We start from the raw sequence: 19,867 nt of genomic DNA, 5'->3' as shown, positions 1-19,867 counted from the left end.
AAGGAGTAGTAAACTGCAATCAAGGCAAGAAACAGCAGCAGCCTTTTAAAGTGGTTTAACAATAGAGAAAATGTAATTTTGATCTATGTTCTTCAACACTTTGGATGCCTCTATTGGGGAATATTCAGAGAAACTGAGTTAATTACTCCTGTTATTTCAATAAACAAATTATATTAAACCTTAAAATCTGTCATCTAGGAGTGAACAACTTAAACAAGCTTGTTCATATTTGAATTTATTCAAGAAAATTAACCGAATAGTACAACGATGCTCTAACTTTAAAACAGAAGTGACCACACCTGACATTTTTCAGGGAAACAGCTGATATGATATGAACCTATTCCTATTTAAACCTGAATGAGCTTTTGTGTTACCAGGCCAAAGGGGACTGAGCTAGTAAAATGCAAGGAAATGCTACTTTTTGAAATCCATTGCCCTGAATCCTATTTTATCTACATACTCTTACTTAGATTTTTAGTTAATTATAATCATAGTCAGTAAGACATCATAATTCAAGCAAATTTGTGTCAATGAATTTCACATCTTTTCAAAAAACGGGCTTCAAAGTAACAATCCTTGTTACAATCTGTCTTCCATACAGGTTCTGATATGCAGCAGCTTTAAGCATCATGTTATAAAACAAGAAAGCAAAAGAACTGTTTTTAAATCCTGCACTACACAGCAGGCTTTTGATAACATTCAACTCAGTCTCAGTCTAGGCAGATCAATGATAATCACAGAATCACAGAATTGTTGTTAATTGTAGATAATGTTTTTACTATTCTGTCTCACTGATATTCTTCTCTTCGGAATTTCTCCAGTTCTTACTTTTAGACAGGAAATGATCTGATGAAATAAAAATCTGTAAAAACTTTGTTTTGGAGACTGCTTCCCAGCTCATTAGCCTCTCTGCACTTCCTCTACACTCACAGCTTGCAACACCTTCAGGGCAGTCCATGACAATTAGAGTAAGAGTAAAACCTCTTCAGATCTGACAACAGAATTGTTACTTTCTCTGCTTAACTTGGAAGATACAAAGAGCTGCGTTCAAATGAAATATCTTCCAAATATACGGTACAAAGTACAGGGCATGTTGAATGCTTAACAACGTTTTGTCATAATGCAACTGCTACAAATATAAATGTGTAAATTTAAAGTATTCTCTGACCTCTTTTTTGTCTAAAGCAGCATACTCAGCTTCAATGCTTTCAGCTTCAGGATCACGTGAAAATACCATTCGAGATTCCAGGTTAAGAGCTAGCTCTTTGTGGTGTTGTTTCTCTGCACAGTCACATGGGGTATCTTTATTTTCATTTTCTGCAAACAAGTCCCCACCGTGTTTTACCAGAAGCTGAAAAAAGAGTAAATAGTTACCAATTACCAACTGTAACAACATCCTGAAGAAATGATACATCAAGAAGAGAATAAAAAAATAAGAACAAGGAAAACTGAAAGAAGGGATAAATATAGCAGCAATCACCTTTGGGAAGCAAATACCATGTCATTAAATATATAATTAGCTTATCACTGAATAAATAATTAATCATCAAAATCACTTACCACTACTTAATAAATTAAATTATTGTAACTGTTATTAAATAAATTATTGCTTGATTTAATATATAACTATACTACTGTAATTTCTTGGAACCAAAAAATCACAGAAATATGTTACAAGCTAATATGTTTTTGCTAGGGTTTGATCACTGCAGCTCAGCTGTAGTGATATGGTCAGTGCTCCACAAAAAATGAAGGGCTTGAGATCATCAAGCACCCGGCAAGATGAAGCTATAGCCACCTTTAAATATTCTTTACATATGGGTATAACTCCACTATTCTTCACATCAGTGATCCACTGATGGTGACAGAAGGTGGGAGAATCCCCAGGCAGGGAGGGAAGACGGGGATTAATTCATAAATAGCATTCTGCACCACTGGTAGCTCTACCTTAACTTTGAGAACAGGACAGAAAGAAATGACATGATGCAACCAAAAGCTACACCAACCAACTGCAAAACCAGCAATTACTGTTCAATTATTTACAATATAGCACACAAACAGCACACAAGCTGAGTTGCACCAACCTTACTGAATGCTTGATATCAAATATGTCTCTGTATAGTGCCACTGTCTTTTGTCAGTAGCCAGCCAGAAATGGAGTTTCTAGCTAATAAACACTAATTGTGCTGCTCTCCTTATCTTGGCAAACTTGTCTCCTGCTATAAACTCATCTGATATAAGCAAGCAAAGCAAATGCCATACAAAAGTCAAGAGTACATAATTCTGCTGATTTGTTGTGATGCCTCTATAGCACAGACTGAACTCCAATGGTGGAGCACTCAGGACAATCACTCACTATAAAAATGATTCACTACATCTCTAAATAAAAACAAAACCTACAATCGTTATCTTGTTTTCAGACTGTCATAGCTATAATAATTCTATTCTGTACTTCAAATTTCAAAACTTAATTTTTTTTACTTCTAAAAAAATAAGATTTCCACATAAAGACCTGCTCTTCACAACATCTTTTTGATTGTGATCACTTCTTAATTTTCATCTTCAACATAGTATTTTTCTTTAAGCTGTCACTATACAATACAGAGCAAATTTTACAGATCTGGAATAATTCATAGAATCATAGAATGGTTTGAGTTAGAACGGCTTAACCCTACTGTCATGGGCAGGAGGAACACCTAGGTTAGGCTGCTTCAAGTCCCATCAAAGCTGGCCTCGATCACTTCCAGGGATGGGACATCCACAACCTACCTGGGCATCCCATGCAAGCGCCCCACTACCCTCACTGTGAAGAATTTCTTCCTTACATCTAATCAATCCTACCCTTTATCAATTTATCAATATCCTTTATTAATATCAACCCCTTGTCTCGTCACTACACTCTCTGATAAAGAGTCTTTCCCTGGTCTTGTAGATTCCTTGAACACTTTTCCCATTTTCTCCAAAATTAAAAGATATGTTAAAAGCAGAAATTTGTGTCATCAAGGACGACACCATATTTTCTCCTCAAGCATAATATCAGGTAGAAATGAAGATAATACTAGGACAATTATCAAGATATCCAGCCTACACATACCTTGTTTTCTATCTGAACTTCTTGACAAAGTCTTGCTAAAATTTTAGTAACTTGAATTTCACACTGTCTGTACATTTTAAACTTTAACAAAAATTTACCATCATCATAAAAGACACCTTCTGAAGACGAAAATTAATAAATAAACTTGAAAGAAGACTCCATAGACTTATGCATCTCAAAATCGAACTTGCAAGATGATGGATGTGTAAAATGATGTTAAGAATGACACCCTATTTCTTTGGTGCCACTGTTAAAAAGGCTTACGTCTGTTAAGAAATTAAAAAGATACTAATAATCTAATCACATAAAGAATTTAAATAATAAAAATGCTATTTAATATACCAAATATGCTGTGATAGAGTAATATATCTGCATGAAATCAAATCTATTCAATATAAAAGTCAAGGCTTTTTTTCTGTTTAGTGTTTGGAGGAAAGCATGTTAACATGTCTTCAGCAATGTGCTCCACACAGTTGTTCTGCTCAGAGAAGAAATTAAACACATGTGAATGGAGAAGAATTAAAACTCTGAACAACCTCAGCTAGTAGGTGGTTCACCCACACATGAATATGTTCTTTCTCTCATTTCCTTATTTGGGCACAGTGGGGATAGAAGTTACAAGAATTGAGTTTCCCTGAAAAGTTATGGAAAAAAGAGATAGTTAATGAAGAATGCTGCTCTGAAGCGGCAGTAAATACCCCAACATGGCATGCAGCAGTTAATACATGCAAAAGGCACCCTGAGAAGTCCAAACAACCTTCAATTTACTGAACAGAGTGAAAAAACTCGAGGGTTAAGTCTTTTTTTTTTTTTCTTTTTTTTTCCCCAGATTTTTACATCTCAGGAACAAAGAGATTATTGTTGAATTCTTTTACTAAGCTCTGTTTCCTGCTTTCCATGATGTAGTGTTGCTGTTCACGTTGAAGGACTACAGACAATACTGGAAGACTGAAGACTGACTCATGTCAGATCATTTCATATGAGTTTTATTTTATTTTCATCAACTTTGTCTCAAAGAGGTTGTTAAGTGCTAAGCCACAACATCCCTCATTTTCTGAACAATTCTGAACAATGAAAAATGTTTATATTCTGAACAATAATGTTTAGAAATAAATAGATCTTGGGGAAGGCTGCATGGAACAACTGTGAGTGAAACTGTATTTTGAATATCCCTGTAGTTTGAATTTATCAGGCAGCTGGATCACACAAGTGGTATTAAAAAACAGAATGAGAGAGAAGTATGGTCCTTTGCAATCCATAACCTTCTGTTTGCCTAATCTAAAATAAATACAAGTTGACAATCAACTTAAGAGCAGTATTAACTTAGACTTGATACTCATTTATAAACTAATTGCATCAAAAGAGACGCAAAATCAATCATATAACCTTGCAAATAAGGAAAGTTTCACTCTAGTGTACAGGAGTAGCAAGGCAATATCTGTGTGCAATCCAGTTACTATGAACATAATTAGCTGGATCTGAGAATAATTTGTCTAGAAAAGACTGTGACCTGCCTCCCTGGTGAAACTCAGGACACGTTTAACTAATTTCTAGCGAAGTGCTGATAACAAACTGCTTGCATGAGGCTTGCAGCAACTACATGGGACAGAGAAGAGAACGCCATAGATTTTGGCTGTGATACTGGAGGTAAAATATCAGAATCTATTAGCAGCATCCTCTAAACTCTTCCCATAGTAAAGAGTGAACTTTCAGACACCCATAGGCTTAATTTACAGCATAGAAAACATCACAGGGAAGCAGTTTCCATTCATTAGAAGCTCAGAAAACTACAAAGGATGATCTTCATAATCACAGAACAAAAAGAGTGTTGGCTATAGACATAAAAAGACACTAGCTGAGGTTTTAAAGAGAGGACTAATGAAAAGCCAGAAAATAAAGAACAGCATACAGTTCAAGCCAGTGCACAGCTAAAGCTGGGCAGCTGAAATGACAAATTTTAAATGAGAATGTTCAGATTATATCTGAAAACTTGGCAGAATACAACTAACACAACAAAGCAATACCACTGGATGTACCATGTAAGAATCACAGAGAAGTTCTCAGTGTTGGAAGGGTGGTGTCATATTCTATTTTTCTTGTTTAAAAAAATCATGAACAAACAAACTGGCTGTGCCAACAAATATCAGAGAATCCCAGTGGAATGCAATTCTGGATTTAAATATAAAGAGCATGAATGATCACCTGACCAAACTGCAACAATAGAAGTAGCATGCTAACAAAGAACAGTAATACTGCAAGAGTAGAACAAACAAACACAATCTTCAGTCACTAAATCTCCCAAGCAGATCAAGAAAATGCTGTGCTAAAGAGACTTAAATTAAATTTTCAAACTCTGGAAGTGACTGAATCATAGACAAATTAGTTAGCCAGCATATGAGAAGTAAAACTTCTTACTTTGCTCAAAGAAATGTGCAAGACCTGACTGAAAATGTAGTGGTCAAAGAAGCACTTAGTTCACAAAATGTACTTCAGACTCCATGTCCTTGAAACGATCCACTGTCTAATTCAGAAAGTGGTACTAAATAAAAGAGTGAAAAAAAATCTAGAGACATCAGAAGAATGTGTCAGGATAGAAGAGCAGGACGTATTTATACGGGAAGAGGAAACTGACTCTGTCCCCTGCTGCAGAAAATATGAAGAACAGTCTGGAAAAAAGTAAATCTAAAAACACAATGTATAAAGCTAATCGTGGTCTTGAACAATGTGCCAAATACATAACAACTCAGAGTAAATCATTTCAAAACATCACAGAGTGCATCTGTCGATGTGTCTGTAAAGTCAGCTACCAAAAAACGAAGTGCAAGAGCAATCGCAGAGAACATAAAACAGCAAAGTGATAGAAATTCAGCTTTTCAGTGGGTGTGCTACATAGATCCCCATGCTTTATGAAGGACACAAGCAAAAGCCCGTTTCAAATTGAAGTTTCAGCACAAGAAGTTCTAGAACAAATCAATAAACCAAATACTAATGAATCTTCAGCACCAGATGGTATTTATTCATGAGTCCTGACGGAATTTAAATATAAAATTTCTGAACTATTTATTACAATATGCAACCTATTGCTTACATCTTTGATAGTACAAGATTAGAAGATGGTAAGAATAACATCAGTACTAAATATAGCTCCACAGAAAATTGAGAAAGTCGAGAACAGTACCACAAACATTACTGAGAGGTACCTGGAGAAATTGGAAATAATGAGGAAAATACAGCATTGATTGAAGGAAATTACATATGACTTATTTATGAGATGTCTCTGAAGCAGTCAAGAAAACAAGTTTGCTGATAGTTTACGTACAGACTTCCAAAGAATTCAACAAGTACACTTAAGAAAAGTAGAAAACTATAGAAAGCTTCTTGACCAAAGTAATAACTTGTTAAAAGGCAAGAAAACAAGGAGAATTCTTGATGTTAGGAAATATACTCTTATGAAAATGCTAGCTGTTTATGAAAATATTAGGTGTGTTACATTGTGCTCTTTAAATTAAATTACTAGCATAATTAAATACTAGCTCTCATTATTTGGTATAGTTTAAAAATAAACTTGGTGGGAGACTTTCAAAGTTTTTATGATTTCCCATTACTCATTGCTACCCAGTACTTTCACAAACATTAAAGAAATTTTTAATATGCAAAAAGGTAATTATATTGATGTATACTAGCACTGATGTAAGGCATCCTATAAAAAAGCTGGGCACTGCGAATTAAAGACCTGTTCCTGAAACATGGACGGCATTAGAACTTTAATTTTCCCTTAGGTAGTTACTTCACTTCTCTTTATACATACAGGTAATTCCTAGGCCTACTTTTAAAGCCTCTTCACCAGTGTTACAGACTTGTAATTATTTCCAACTTTTATAAGCCTATATCAGTTTATTTTGTGCTGAAGAGTTTATGTCATAAAGCCAATATAAAAGTAATCCATTTTTCTTTGTCTTCTACACAGTGTATGTGTATTCCGAGCTGCTTAGCTTTGACATTTTTTTTCAATTAATGAAAATACAAGTTAATTAAAAAGCTAATTCAACCACATTGTTTTCCTTGAAACAGCCTTGTGAAACGCTGCATGTAATTTACTGACAGTAGTATAAGACTTGTGATCATATATCAACTTTTACCTCGACACAGGTTTTCATCCCTGAGGCAGCAGCATAGTGCAAAGGTGTATTTTTTTTGTTATCAACAGCATCAATGGCTGCTCGTTCATACTGTCCTTCATCCAGCTTTGCTCCCTTCCATTTCAAGATCATTTGCAGGCAGTCTGCTCTTCTGCAATCATCTTCGGAGGGTCTTGTCAGGCGAGGATGAAGAGCTCCTTCTGAGATCATGATCTGCGGTCCCATACACAGTAAGTGCATAGACGTCTCATTGTGCACATTCCGTTTATTTGGGTTACCATCTCTAACAAAAAGGAAAGTTCTGCAAAGGAAGGGAAACAGAAGAGAGATAATTAGCACACAATTCCTCTCATTTTCTTCAAGTGGGAAAGCTCTATTATGACAGCTTTCTTTTCCTTTTGCCAAGATTTTATAAGCTATGTGACAGATGTACATTCTTAATCGATAATTTCTATTAGATATGTTAACATGTAAAAAAAAAATCATTAATCTACACTCCATACAGTGCTCACAAATTGTTTTAATGACTCTTTTAATGCCTTCCAAAGACAACAAATTGTTTTTATTTTCATTCTGGGAAACCAAGAGTAAATCAGTCTGTTTAAGAACCTTGTTCAGAACACCAGTCCATGCGCCCTTATGAAAAGCTGGAGGAGAATTTACATCCAGTCGAGCTCTTTTTGGAGTCAATAGCCAAGATCTGCATGAGTTACCAAAATATCAACAGTCCATTTGATTTCTTGGAGTGTGGCAAATTTTTGTAGGCCAAGTTTTTTCTAAAATTCTGCACTGTATTGCAAGAAGTGTTATTAAGGCACAAGACTGATTAAATAGATCATTTCTTTTTATCATGCAAATGCCCACCTATAAAGGTGATAGGGGTTGGCAAGTCTTTTCTCAGAATGCTTTAGCTGCTGTTCACAGTGGACAATAAACTGTGGCAACAAAAAGGATCAGCTGAGAAATGAGAGGAAAAGAACAGATCGATTCCTGGAATTGCAAATCTGATTCCTGACAGCTCCTGAGGCAATATAGCTTTCTGCTGCTTCTTGCCAGCAACGAATTATAGAAATTACAATCCAGTTCTGAAATGGAAGAAATGAGACATAACATACAAGACCTACAAAGCCAAACTTGCTTTATTCTTTTGAGGTATATAATATTAATATAATAAATGTTAAAATAATAATATATTGAGATAATTTTTTTTTCCTCAAGGGAGGGAGAATGCTAGGAAATTGAAAGGAAGAAAGATTGTTTCCTTATAAATGGCCATGGGAACACTGCTAAGGAATGCTTCAGAACCAACTTTTCACAAAACCATTATGATCTTATGAAAAGTTTTGATAGAGAATGGTTCCCTTGCTGTTTCTCATGACCCCATTCCTACACAGTCTAGCATCCTTATAATCCTCCCAGGGTATCTGTCCCTGCATCTACTGCCTGTGCATTTTCTTCTTGCTCTCAAGTTTGACCAGCAGATCCTGGTTCATCCATGTTGGATTCTGGCATTATTTTCCTGACTTCTCACACCTGGGGATGGAGAGTTCTTGAGCACTAAGGAAAGCTTTCTTAAAGATCTACCAGCTCTGCTCCTCTCCCCTCTCCTTGAGGACAGTTTCCCAGGGGATTTAGCAGTCTAACTCCCTGAAGAGCTGGAAGTTAGCTTTCCGATAAATTTAGCATCTGATTTTACTTTTTGTCTGTCCCATGATGTAACAAACAATTTACAAGTTTCTATATAAAAAAAAAGCTTGTGAAGGTAGCAGACTCCCCCAGATTCATGTGGAATGAGCTGAGATGAAATTGTGATAAAGACGGGCTCAGATCACTTCTGCAATTACTACAGCAGTCTATGGGAAAGTAACAGGATACCAAAAATGCCAATTCTTATGCAGAAGCACTTGGTAAGAATTCCTGAGGACAAACACAAGGAAGAGCAGAGACGAAAGGCCTCACCTGATACAGAGGCCTAGCAGCCTGCTAGGATTCAGTGCTGCAAGCAGGGTGTACTTTGCCTTTTACATCAAGTGAAAATTTATTTCAAAGTTTGAACCTAGTCTGCATAATGCGATAGATGGCTGCATTAATCAGACCCACAGTCTTCAAATGTCAGGAGTGTCTTTCAGGTGTTCATTAACCACATCTTTTCCTCCCACCTCAAGTTGCTTTATATCCAACATAATGACTCCTGTTACTTCTTTAACTCAAAGTAAAATGTCACTTTAAAATTCAGTGAAGACCTGGGCTTCAGCTTTTTTAATTGCCAGAAGGCCTTCATCATCACCTCCCAAATCACATGAAGTTTCTCTAGCTATCTAAACATCACTGTCTAGACTTGGTAACACTTCTGTTTTCTGTTTTTATTTAGCACTTTATCATCGCTCAAATTCCATGCTGTGGTATTTTAAAACATGTGATTCACTCCTGAATCAGGTTACAATGCATCTGATTATGGAACAGCACAATGTTTTTGTGGTGACCTGTAAAAGCTGTAAATCACATACACTTTTTCTCACAAAACATTCTTAAAACTTACTTAAACTTATTTAGAAAACTTACTCTATTTCTCCCGACAACTCTATGATGGTTCTATTTAATAATGCAAATATATGGAGATCTAATCCATATTAGAATACTTGCATGCTGTAACCTAATATTTTTACACTGCTTAGATTTGTATAGGTAACCATTGTAGAAGATTCAAGTACTGCACATACAAATGCAGTGGAATTGGTTGCACTATACTTGTTCTCTGAAAACAGCCCTAGGCTGAAACTCTGCATAAATGCAGAACTTCAGGGCTGTCAAGCCAGTATACCTTTTCAAAACCAAAAATTCTCTCTAAAGAGTTAATTTAAAAGTCAGCTTTAGTAGTGAATAAGTATTGCTATAAATTTCTTTCACCATAAAATTAAGCTTCATGGAAAAGTATAATAAAACTCTGATTTTAAGAAGTTATAGAATAAAATCACAGGGTTACTTAGGGAGGAAAAGACCCTTAAGATCATATAGTCAAACCATCAACCATCAACCTAAAATGTCCACTGCAGGTTTCTATTTTAAACAAACAGTAAAGAGACATAGGATGGATTTAAATTTTCTAAACTGTCATTGTGCTGTTAGAGATAAATCCAAAGCACCTCTCTAGTAGACCATTCTCCTAATATCAATATCTGCCCTTATGTGAAAACTACATGGTAAAAGAGTGTCTAACCATCTCTACGAAATCTTCAGTGAGAAACATCTTCTGCACACATCTCTCAATGTTCGCTTAAAATATAAGCAAAATTTCTAATACAATTTTGTGGGTTTTGTAAACATCATTGGTGTGGGGAAAAAAAAAAAAAAACATTTTACATAGGGACAATTGCTTGTTCATCTTGTTTGTTGCTAATTTTCTGTGTCTTATAAATAGGTGTGACAAACACCAGTGCTAGCAAAGGCAACCATCACCTCACAGGAAACAAAAAAAGCATCCCTATCTTTTCTTTATAATTTCCAGAAGTCAAAGGAACAACCAAAGCTGAAAATCCACAACTTTAAGTTCAGAGAAGATGTCTAATATCTAAAGAAGGGTAAATCAATAGATTTTGTACCACATGATCATTATTTGACAGGGCTCCATTTTTAACAAGGTATTTGGTGTGTATCACTTTCAAAGCTCAGTGCCATAGGCCCATCTGATCTGGCTTGTAACTTCAGAGGTATAAAAAGCTACATTCTGCTTGGAAATGTACTGGTAGAGTGAAAAAAAAAAACACTGCATACGGGAAATACCACGTAATCACAAGACAGTCACACTTTTCTTTAGTTTTACAGCTTCCAGATTTTGCATCAAGCTGTAGCTCTCTACAGAATCCAAACTTGAGGTGACAAACCCATGAAAAAAAAGTGTTGAAAAAGTGGCAAAAAAGAAATGTCTGTAACATTTACGCCTACTACTATCCATATTTGGACAAAAGCAGCAAGAGACTCAAGACAAATAGGCTGTGAATTTGAATAATAAACAACTGACACATTCACTCTGAGAAGCATCAACACAACTATTTCATCAGGTTTTAATAAAAAGTGGGGATGAAAACATTTATGGCCTGTTTCTCTATGCAGATGCTACGGAATATACTTATTTATAACTATACACATTTGTACACGTATAGATACATGTACATTCACAAAACATGAAAACATATATACATTACAAAAATAAAACCAAAATAAAAGCCATTGTAAAGTGAAAGTGCAAGGCACATAGTATACCATATAAATATAATGCAAGCTGCACTACTTTAAGCAAGATGTACAGCAAAAACGTAATCTAATCTGCACAGGCTTCTCCTTCAGAATATTTCTTCTGGTCCTTGAGTTAGCTAGCCCAGTGAAGTCCAGCTCACTATTAAAAGAGTTAACATTGCATAAGTGAGAGCAAACAGCTTTTTGAGCAAGTATGGTTAAGCCATGAGTTACCAAAATACAGAAAAGCGCCAAACATTTTTACCCAGTCATTTGAGATGCTCATGCAATGAATTAAGCCAAGTTACTGCATCATTCAACTTCCAAACACAGCAGGTCAACACTGACACGTTACTTTGATGTCAACCTTGAATAACGATGGACATTTCATTAATATGAAGTACTTCCTCTCCACCCCTCCAAAATGTACAAATAACTATACTATTCTAGAAAGCACTTGAATTCCCTTTTGTCATGACTGACGGCTGTCACGAGTATGGACTGGTTTAAATGATATTGTGAAAAGTGTAAGTATTTGCCTGATGTTAACAGCCACACAGAATAACAACAATTACTGATACTTTCATCCATTAGATGGTAGTAGGAAATTTTTTATTAGTGTTTACAGGTTTTTCCTCTCTTTCCTCAAGATTCTTATGTTTCTCCTACAGTACAAGGATCCATATGTAGTTAAAAAAAACTGGGTAGGATTCAGTGACTATCTCTACTCTAAGATAAAGAATCCTCTGATAGATTACTAAACCCGGCCTATTTATTAAAAAAAACAAAACAAAACAAAACAAAACAAAAAAAACCCCAACAAACAAACCCACAAAACTCCAACAACAAAACACCATGGAACTATTATGCTGACTTTTTATAAGCCTTAAATTCAACTTACTCCTTGCCTAAGAACTGTTATTAACACTGCCAGAGTGCAGTGTTAATAACACTAATAATATTCTGTTAAAGTAAGAACTAAGGTTATACCAGCTGCAGTTTGGGCTACTGGCAAAACATGGGAATCAGTGGAGAGGCTGGCATGGATACTGCACTGCTGATGGAAGTCTGCAAAGTGTTAATTATTCATTCTGAAATTTGAAGTCTTCACAGACATTTTAAGATCTCTTATGTCAAGGACTTCACTCTAGCTCCAGATCTTGTATTTTTCCTAATCAGAAATGCCTTCCATTTTTCCCATTCATATGACTCCTATCAAGAGCATCTGGCAAAATAAATTAAATCCATTTCCTGAGTACTCAAACAATTTCTACAGATTTTCATAGATAACCATTCATTTGAGGATCAAGTCCAGAGCTTGGTGCATATGAATCATATCTCAGAGCAACCAAAGGTTCAAATGAAATTCTTTGGCTCTGCCAACATTTGCTGTTCCACTTACAGGCTTAACGTAATGTCCAGTACAAAAATACTGCCTAGAACTCAAGCATTGTCTTCAATTTCTTTTAAACCAACTCAATAAAGCCTCAGAATCTTTTCCACTGTATTGCTGCAATTTCAATTACTGCCTTCCCAAATACCTTGCTTTCAAAAAGATTACTGAGGTAACTAAAAGTAGGTCACCAGCTGGTCTGACTGCAGCTGGACTGACTCACGTTAACGTAGCATCCAATCACTTAAAGACATTTAAGAAAGGTATTACATAGATATGCATCAACCAGAACCTGTTGTTTTCCTAACTAAAAAGAAGCAAATATATTGAAAAGTTGTAGTGGCTTTGTGCCAACTATTAAGACAGAGTATGACTTTCTGCAGAAGTAACCTTTAGCTTGGTACAGCAAAGAAGACCGAGAGGGACAATGCAGGAGTGTCAAAGGGATACAAAGGAATTGTGGAGCACTATGCTAAAAGCAATGAACACAAAACTTGGTCAATCCTTCCAGTGCACCAAAACCAATCATGCTTTATACAAGGTTCTAAAGCCTGTTAGAAGGGCAGCAGCACCAAAACACAGAATTAAATCATTCCTTGTACAAGAAGGTAACAACATCCTTAAGTTACCTTTAACTGCTGAATGGCTGGATTTTATTTTTGATTGATCTCAGCGTGGCCTCTTGGACAGCTAGAAATGCTGCTTCCATGATTCCATGCCACTTCTAGCTTCTATTTCAGTATTTTAAGTAAGATTTTAGAAGAAAAAGAGTTGTGTGCCAAATTAAAAGCAGCTTCCAACAGAACTGGCTGCTTACCAGCCACTTTTGTGACTCAAAGTCTTCTGTAATGCAAAATCTGTATGATTTTCATTGCTTTCTCTGGCCCCTCATCCTAGTCATTTCTTTAGAGCTAGAAGCAATTCCTGAACTTCGGTGTGATCTTCTCAGCTTTTAGAGGCTCACAGAATTGCCTGGGTTGAAAAGGACCGCGGTGGTCATCTAGTTTCAAACCCCCTGCTATGTGCAAGGTTGCCAAGCTTTCTTTCCAAATACATCCTTTGAATCAGTTTTTTTCTAAAAAAACTACCCACGTAGAATGCTCAAGTAACTGAGATTATTTTAGATTGGTTTTTAAAAAAATGTCAGATGAAATAATAACCATGAAACTACAAAGGAATGGGCTCATCTTTACCATTTAAACACAAAGCTTTGTATTTCTGTGCAGGGACTATTATCTTCCTAGCAGTGTGTAAATCACCTTGCAGTGTATGACATCTAGTGTTGATATTATTTATATAGCAGCAATGATGAAATTACACAGCCAGTACTAGCAGGCTTTTTATCCCTTTTATTCTTTCTACAAAATATGAACGTATTACAAAGATTGTCTCATCTTCCTCTCTCTCTTTCTGCTATTCTCCAGAAAAACCCGTTCAATCTGCATGTTGCTTGATGTTTAATGACATCAATAGAAGAGGCTTTTCATTTTCCTTAAGTGTCTCAATGAAGTGATTTTATTTAAATTGGAAAATGTATGAATTTTAAACATTGACTCATTCACAGTCTATATATAATGTCACTGAATACGTTAGCTGGATATAGCATTTAGCAATGAGACACTGACAGATTTCTGCTTATCAGACACTCCAAGTCTCCCAGCCATCATTTCTGTAACTACTGAACCAGCAGACCTGTCTGCTGAGGAAGCCAGGTGTGCCCAATTCCAGGGTTGAGCTACTTGACACAGTGATCCAGCAGGTACCAGCCACCTTCACAATCACAAACACCACATGGTAACAAAACTAACTTAGTCATCCTGGTGCAAAGGACCAGAGCTATACTCTTCTTCTTTACAGCACAAATGTAATTTTACTTTGCCTGTGGTCAAATAATCACAGGATTTTATTAAGGAAAACAGATAACACAGAATAAAGAGTCTTCATAAATGTACTGCATTCATACATCTCATCTCACCAATAAGGGATCTTATTTTTACAGTATTTGATTTTCAAGAAAAGGAAAAGGAGAATAATAATATGGAAACAGATTATAATCTGAATAACAAAACACAAACAGCCTCTAACTGCAGGGAAGAGCACATAACCTAATGTTTTTGGTTTTATAAAAGTTGCAGAAAATCCCAGTAACAAGGAGAAACAGTATCTAAATACACTCAACAGTAGCATCTGTAAGTGGAGGAGAAAAATACTTTGTTTCAGCAGGACTAATCCCAATTTCCAGACTCTTCTGTAACTGGAAACCTTTGCTTTTACCACTCTGGAAAAAATTATCTTCACAAGCTATTGCTGTCTCACTGCTTCTATTGACTTCCCCTGGTGTTCTGCTTAGGACCAGTAGTAACTGCTCCAAATGAGCCAGTTTGGGCTTGAGTATTCACTAAGAGCTATGACTTAGCAGTAGAAAGGCCCTGAACATGAGGAAAAACTTCTTCACCCTGAGGACACAGAGCACAGGTTGCCCAGAGAGGTTGTGGAGTCTCCCTTCTCTGGAGATCTTCAAATCCTGCCTGGAGACAGTCATAGAATCATAGAATCATAGAATCACCAAGGTTGGAAAAGACCTAAAAGATCATCCAGTCCAACCATTCACCTATTCCCAATAGCTCCTACTAAACCATGTCCCTCAACACAACATCCAGCCTTTCCTTGAACACCCCCAGGGTCAGTGACTCCACCACCTCCCTGGGCAGTCCATTCCAGTGCCTGACCACCCTTTCTGAAAAGTAATACTTCCTCATGTCCAGCTTGAATCTCCCCTGCCGTAGCTTGAAAACCATTCCCCCTGATCCTATCACTAATGACACGAGAGTTGCACAGTGTTGTGCAATGTGCTCTGGGTGGCCCTGCTCGAAGAGGGGGTAGGACAAGATTACCTCCAGAGATCCCTTCCGCTCAGTCTCTTTATGTGTCTGAATATGATGAGAGAAAAAATGTGTCAAGGATTCAAAAAGCTCACAAGTAAAACTACAACACTGAAAGTCACACCACAACATATGCTGCAGAACTATAGGTTCTCTAAGAAGGTTTTCACCTATGTGCTCTTTGTCTGCACTGTTTTTATATCCATTCACTAAACATAATTTAAACTTACCTTTTTGAATAAGAATCAAGACTTTCATTCATAATGGATTATGAGAAATCTTAATAGTGGAATTAAAATCAATTTGTATGTTGCACAAGGTTCTAAAATCAGAGTGCTACGTATGTTCTTTTTGTTTCTGATGGTCATGTAACTTTTTATTTTACTTCCAGAAGTCTTGTCTATTATCCACTGGCAACTACCTATTTATTAAATTGTGATGAACATAATCTGAATAGCAAATCTGAATAGTTTTGTAACACAGATGACCTTACTGAACTAGATCTATTAGCAACCAAGGCAAACTTTTCTGAAAGTCAATGCTGAATTTAAGCAGCTACAGCAGATATCCACAGGCCATAGCAGAAAACCAGTGAGTAAATGACACTCAAATTGTTGCTGTGATATTTACAATATAGTCCAAGAAAGAAAACTTAAATTTTTAGTCCTTCCAAAATGGAAAATAATCTTCTAGTTTTCTAGAGAGATGTTAAGGTGTATTTTTTCTTTGTTCCTTTCTGTTTTTAATAAAAGGCCTCGGGCTGATTGGGGCTGCCAAATACAGCAGCTCATGGGAGGGAAGGTTGCTGTGTGGGGAGCCAAAAGTAGGCTCAGACATAGGTGAGGCCATGCACATAACACATTCATGCACATGCATGCAATAAATGTGCAGCATATGTGGATCTACATGGACAGAAACTCAGCATTCATGTGACCACAAACTCCATCAGTGATCCTTATTTCATTCCACTCAGTTGGTGAGCAGGATGAAGGTGCAACAGTGGGCAAAATATACAACTGAACAGTTTTGATCCCTTCAGTGAGCAGCGTGGGATACGTTGATCCCATAACTGGCATTTTTCATGGCCTGGTTCTTCCAGTTACCTCACACACCCATGCACATGTGACACAGGTCCCCTGCTTCAGACTCAAAAACTCCCAGCACCTCATGCACTTAAGCACATGCACATATGCAGACTGATCTCTTGGCCTCCTGGCTGACCTGCATGCTTGCGGCTGCCTCCCTACACAAAGCTCCCAGGGCACCGACTGTACTTGCTGGCTCCTCCAGCTTGGTCCCCATTAGTGATGGTACACTGACATTGTGATATAACATGCATGTGTTCTGCTCTTTCCAGCTTGCTGCCACCACAGGCTCAGGGACTTCAGCTGTTGGTGCTTAGGCCTCTATAAAAAACATGCACACAGAGCAACACTTAAAAATAGCATTTAATGAGGCCGGAATGGAAAGCAGTGACCAGGCACAGGGCATGGGCAAACAGAACAACCAGCCACCTGCTTTCATGTCCTGATTGGGCAGACAAAATGAGCCACTGGGAATCACTGAATCCTACACAGCCTTTGGAAATTTCATGCAGCACTATGAACGTTCTCGATCGTGCTGATTAGTCACAACCAGCAGTTTTTGTTTTTTAAACATTAAATGCTCAGTAAAAGAAAGTGATCAGTCAGAGTAAACATTATTTTGGGCTGTAGACCAAATAAAAGTTTTATATTAACTGAATGCCTAACTATTTTCCCTTTTTTATTTCAACTTTTTTAATATATCAAAGCTTTCTATGATACTCATGAAAAATTATCACAGATACAAACCTAGTATTTTAACACATTCTTGGAGAATCTAGAAAAACGAAAATAAATTAATTGCTCAGAGTTCTACACATAAGTGTGAGGCTACTGTCTGGTTTTATGCTACACGCAGTTTCTAGACTGTAAAAACTAGATGAAAAGCATAGCAACTGGATGACTCAGATTGCTGACCTGGTGTAAAACAACTGTATGGTTAAAAACATCTGAGGAATTTTTATGAGCGTAACTTTCTGTCAGTAAAGTTCATGCTGAATTATATAAAGGTAGATCAGCAGTTTTGCTTCAAGAGCCTTTAACCTCTTCTCCAGATTCTTCTGTTTCTTCACTTTGAGATTATTACACCAGGATGTCCTCAGCTCTCTTTCATTAAAAACATGGTGTCTGTACTTTCACTGAACCTTTCAACCGCCACCACCAGCTACCAGACAATCAGAGATTCTGTCCATTTGTTTTAGTACTGGGCAACAGCACTGTCCGACAGGCTATTTCTGAGCATCCCACAGCACCTATTTTAACATGCTCTACCATTCAACAAGTATATTGCCAAATGCATCACACTACTCTGCTTTGAGAAAATTTTGCAAAATGAATATAGGCATGTTAGTTAATATTTAGTTAATATCCATCTACTGTAACATGAATATCAGCCTGTGGAAAAAAACCAGAATGATACAGTATACAAGATACTGCGTAGAGTTTGAACTACAAGTAAGTGTAGCCACAGATTCCTGAATATTCAAAATGTTCCCTAAATAAATATACAATACCATAGTATTATGAATAGCCCATAATAGCAAATCTCTCTCAAAACATATACAGATTAAAAATCATTTATATTTAGCTACTGTAGCCCATCAGTAAATCAAAGTATTCATCTCAATATTCAATTTATTTAATCACTACCTGTATCCACAAGAAGAGACTTGACTGGGAATCACTTGTATCCTTCCTAGCATTAGCTTCATAAACAAGCACACTGCAAGTCTTACTACTTCTTTCACATAAAAAGGCTTTTTTTCTGTGTGTGTGTGTGTGTGTGTGTGTGTGTGTGTAGTATCTGTCATGGATGATTTCTGAACAAATTGGTTACAAGGACAGCAGAAAAGCAAGTGGGAAAAAAAAACCTCAATAAAACCATAATTCCAACAGTACAGGTTTTCATAGCAGGCTCTAGCAAACACAGGTACCTTCACAATATTTATTAGCAACAAAACGTACTGCAAATCTTGGACACAAACTAGGAAAATGAATGATTCATCATTTGTTTATAACGTGCGCAAAATAAAACTGGGTTTTCTTGTGAGACTTAGAAGCCATGTAGCTAGAAGTAAAATGTCATTTCTAAATTACTGATTATTTCTAATGCAAAACAGCTATTCTAGATCTCATCATAATGGCAAAATATAAATTAACTAATGGATTGCTCAGCAGTCACTAATTATGACTCCATTTTTTCCTGTGTATGCAAACAACTTCATATATTCTTTTAATGAGGCTGCATTTTCTTAAACTGAGAGAATCAACCTGTACATTTCAGAGAGAAAAATCACATAGAACGTAAATACGATCTGGATGCTGTTTTATATAATGTTTATTTAGAATTCTTTTACAACTGAGAACAAGAAATGAGAATGTTCTGAGGATGTTAGGAAATTAGAAAATGATTCAACGGTGAAATTAAAAGATCAATTAAGTGGGAAAGAAAAGTATTCAGCAAAAAATCAAGGCAGAGAAATCATGCAGCATAAAAAACTGAAGAAAAAATATAGCAGCAGACCTGGCAAGTGAGTAGTAGTTTCAGCACAGAGCAAACCACAGGCACATCAGTTGTAGATATAAGCACAGAGATAAAATGCATATTAACAGCAGGACAGTTCAACATAGGTCTCTGTCCCATTTCCTAGTGTAAGTAGGAGGCTATTAATGAAATTCTCTCTAACTCATTATTGACCTGGTTTCATCTGAGACAGAGTTGTTTATTCTTTCATAGTGTTTGGTACGATGCTATGCCTTGGCTTTAGGAGGAAAACAATGTTGACAGTACAGAGATGTTCTACTTGTTGCTAAGTGGTGCTGTGAGGAACCAATGACATTCAAATTTTTCAGCTTCTCCTATTGTCCTGCCAGTGAGAGGGGCTGTGGGGGAGCACAAGGTGCTGGGAAGCAACAGAACCAGGACAGCTGAGTTAAACGGGTCAGAGGGATATTCCATACCATATGACATCACGCAAAAAAAGCCTTGAAAAACGATGGGGAGTTGGCTGAGTGGACAGCCCCTGCTTGGGGATTAGCTGGGT

At 36.6% G+C, this 19,867-nt stretch overlaps 1 protein-coding gene across 5 annotated transcripts in view; it reads right to left on the bottom strand.

Moving 5' to 3' along the window:
* The window catches only part of ANKIB1 (ankyrin repeat and IBR domain containing 1), an 87,739-nt gene that overhangs the window by 38,587 nt on the left and 29,285 nt on the right, over positions 1-19,867 (bottom strand). For all 5 annotated transcript variants that reach the window (XR_008209526.1, XM_052695700.1, XM_052695698.1 and 2 more), the window contains exons 3-4: positions 7,234-7,534; positions 1,169-1,351 (exon numbers count right to left, since the gene is read on the bottom strand). Coding sequence is in view for 4 of the 5 variants with exons in the window: in XM_052695700.1 (XP_052551660.1) it covers positions 1,169-1,351; positions 7,234-7,534 (484 nt within the window). In the remaining variant the exon portion in view is untranslated. The remainder of the gene's footprint in view (positions 1-1,168; positions 1,352-7,233; positions 7,535-19,867) is intronic.

This window comes from Tympanuchus pallidicinctus, unplaced genomic scaffold (assembly GCF_026119805.1).
Source record: "Tympanuchus pallidicinctus isolate F22 unplaced genomic scaffold, pur_lepc_1.0 scaffold3, whole genome shotgun sequence".
NCBI classification, from domain to species: Eukaryota; Metazoa; Chordata; class Aves; order Galliformes; family Phasianidae; genus Tympanuchus; species Tympanuchus pallidicinctus.
Note: the sequence above shows the minus strand (reverse complement) of the source record. Positions and strands in the feature narration are given on the sequence as shown.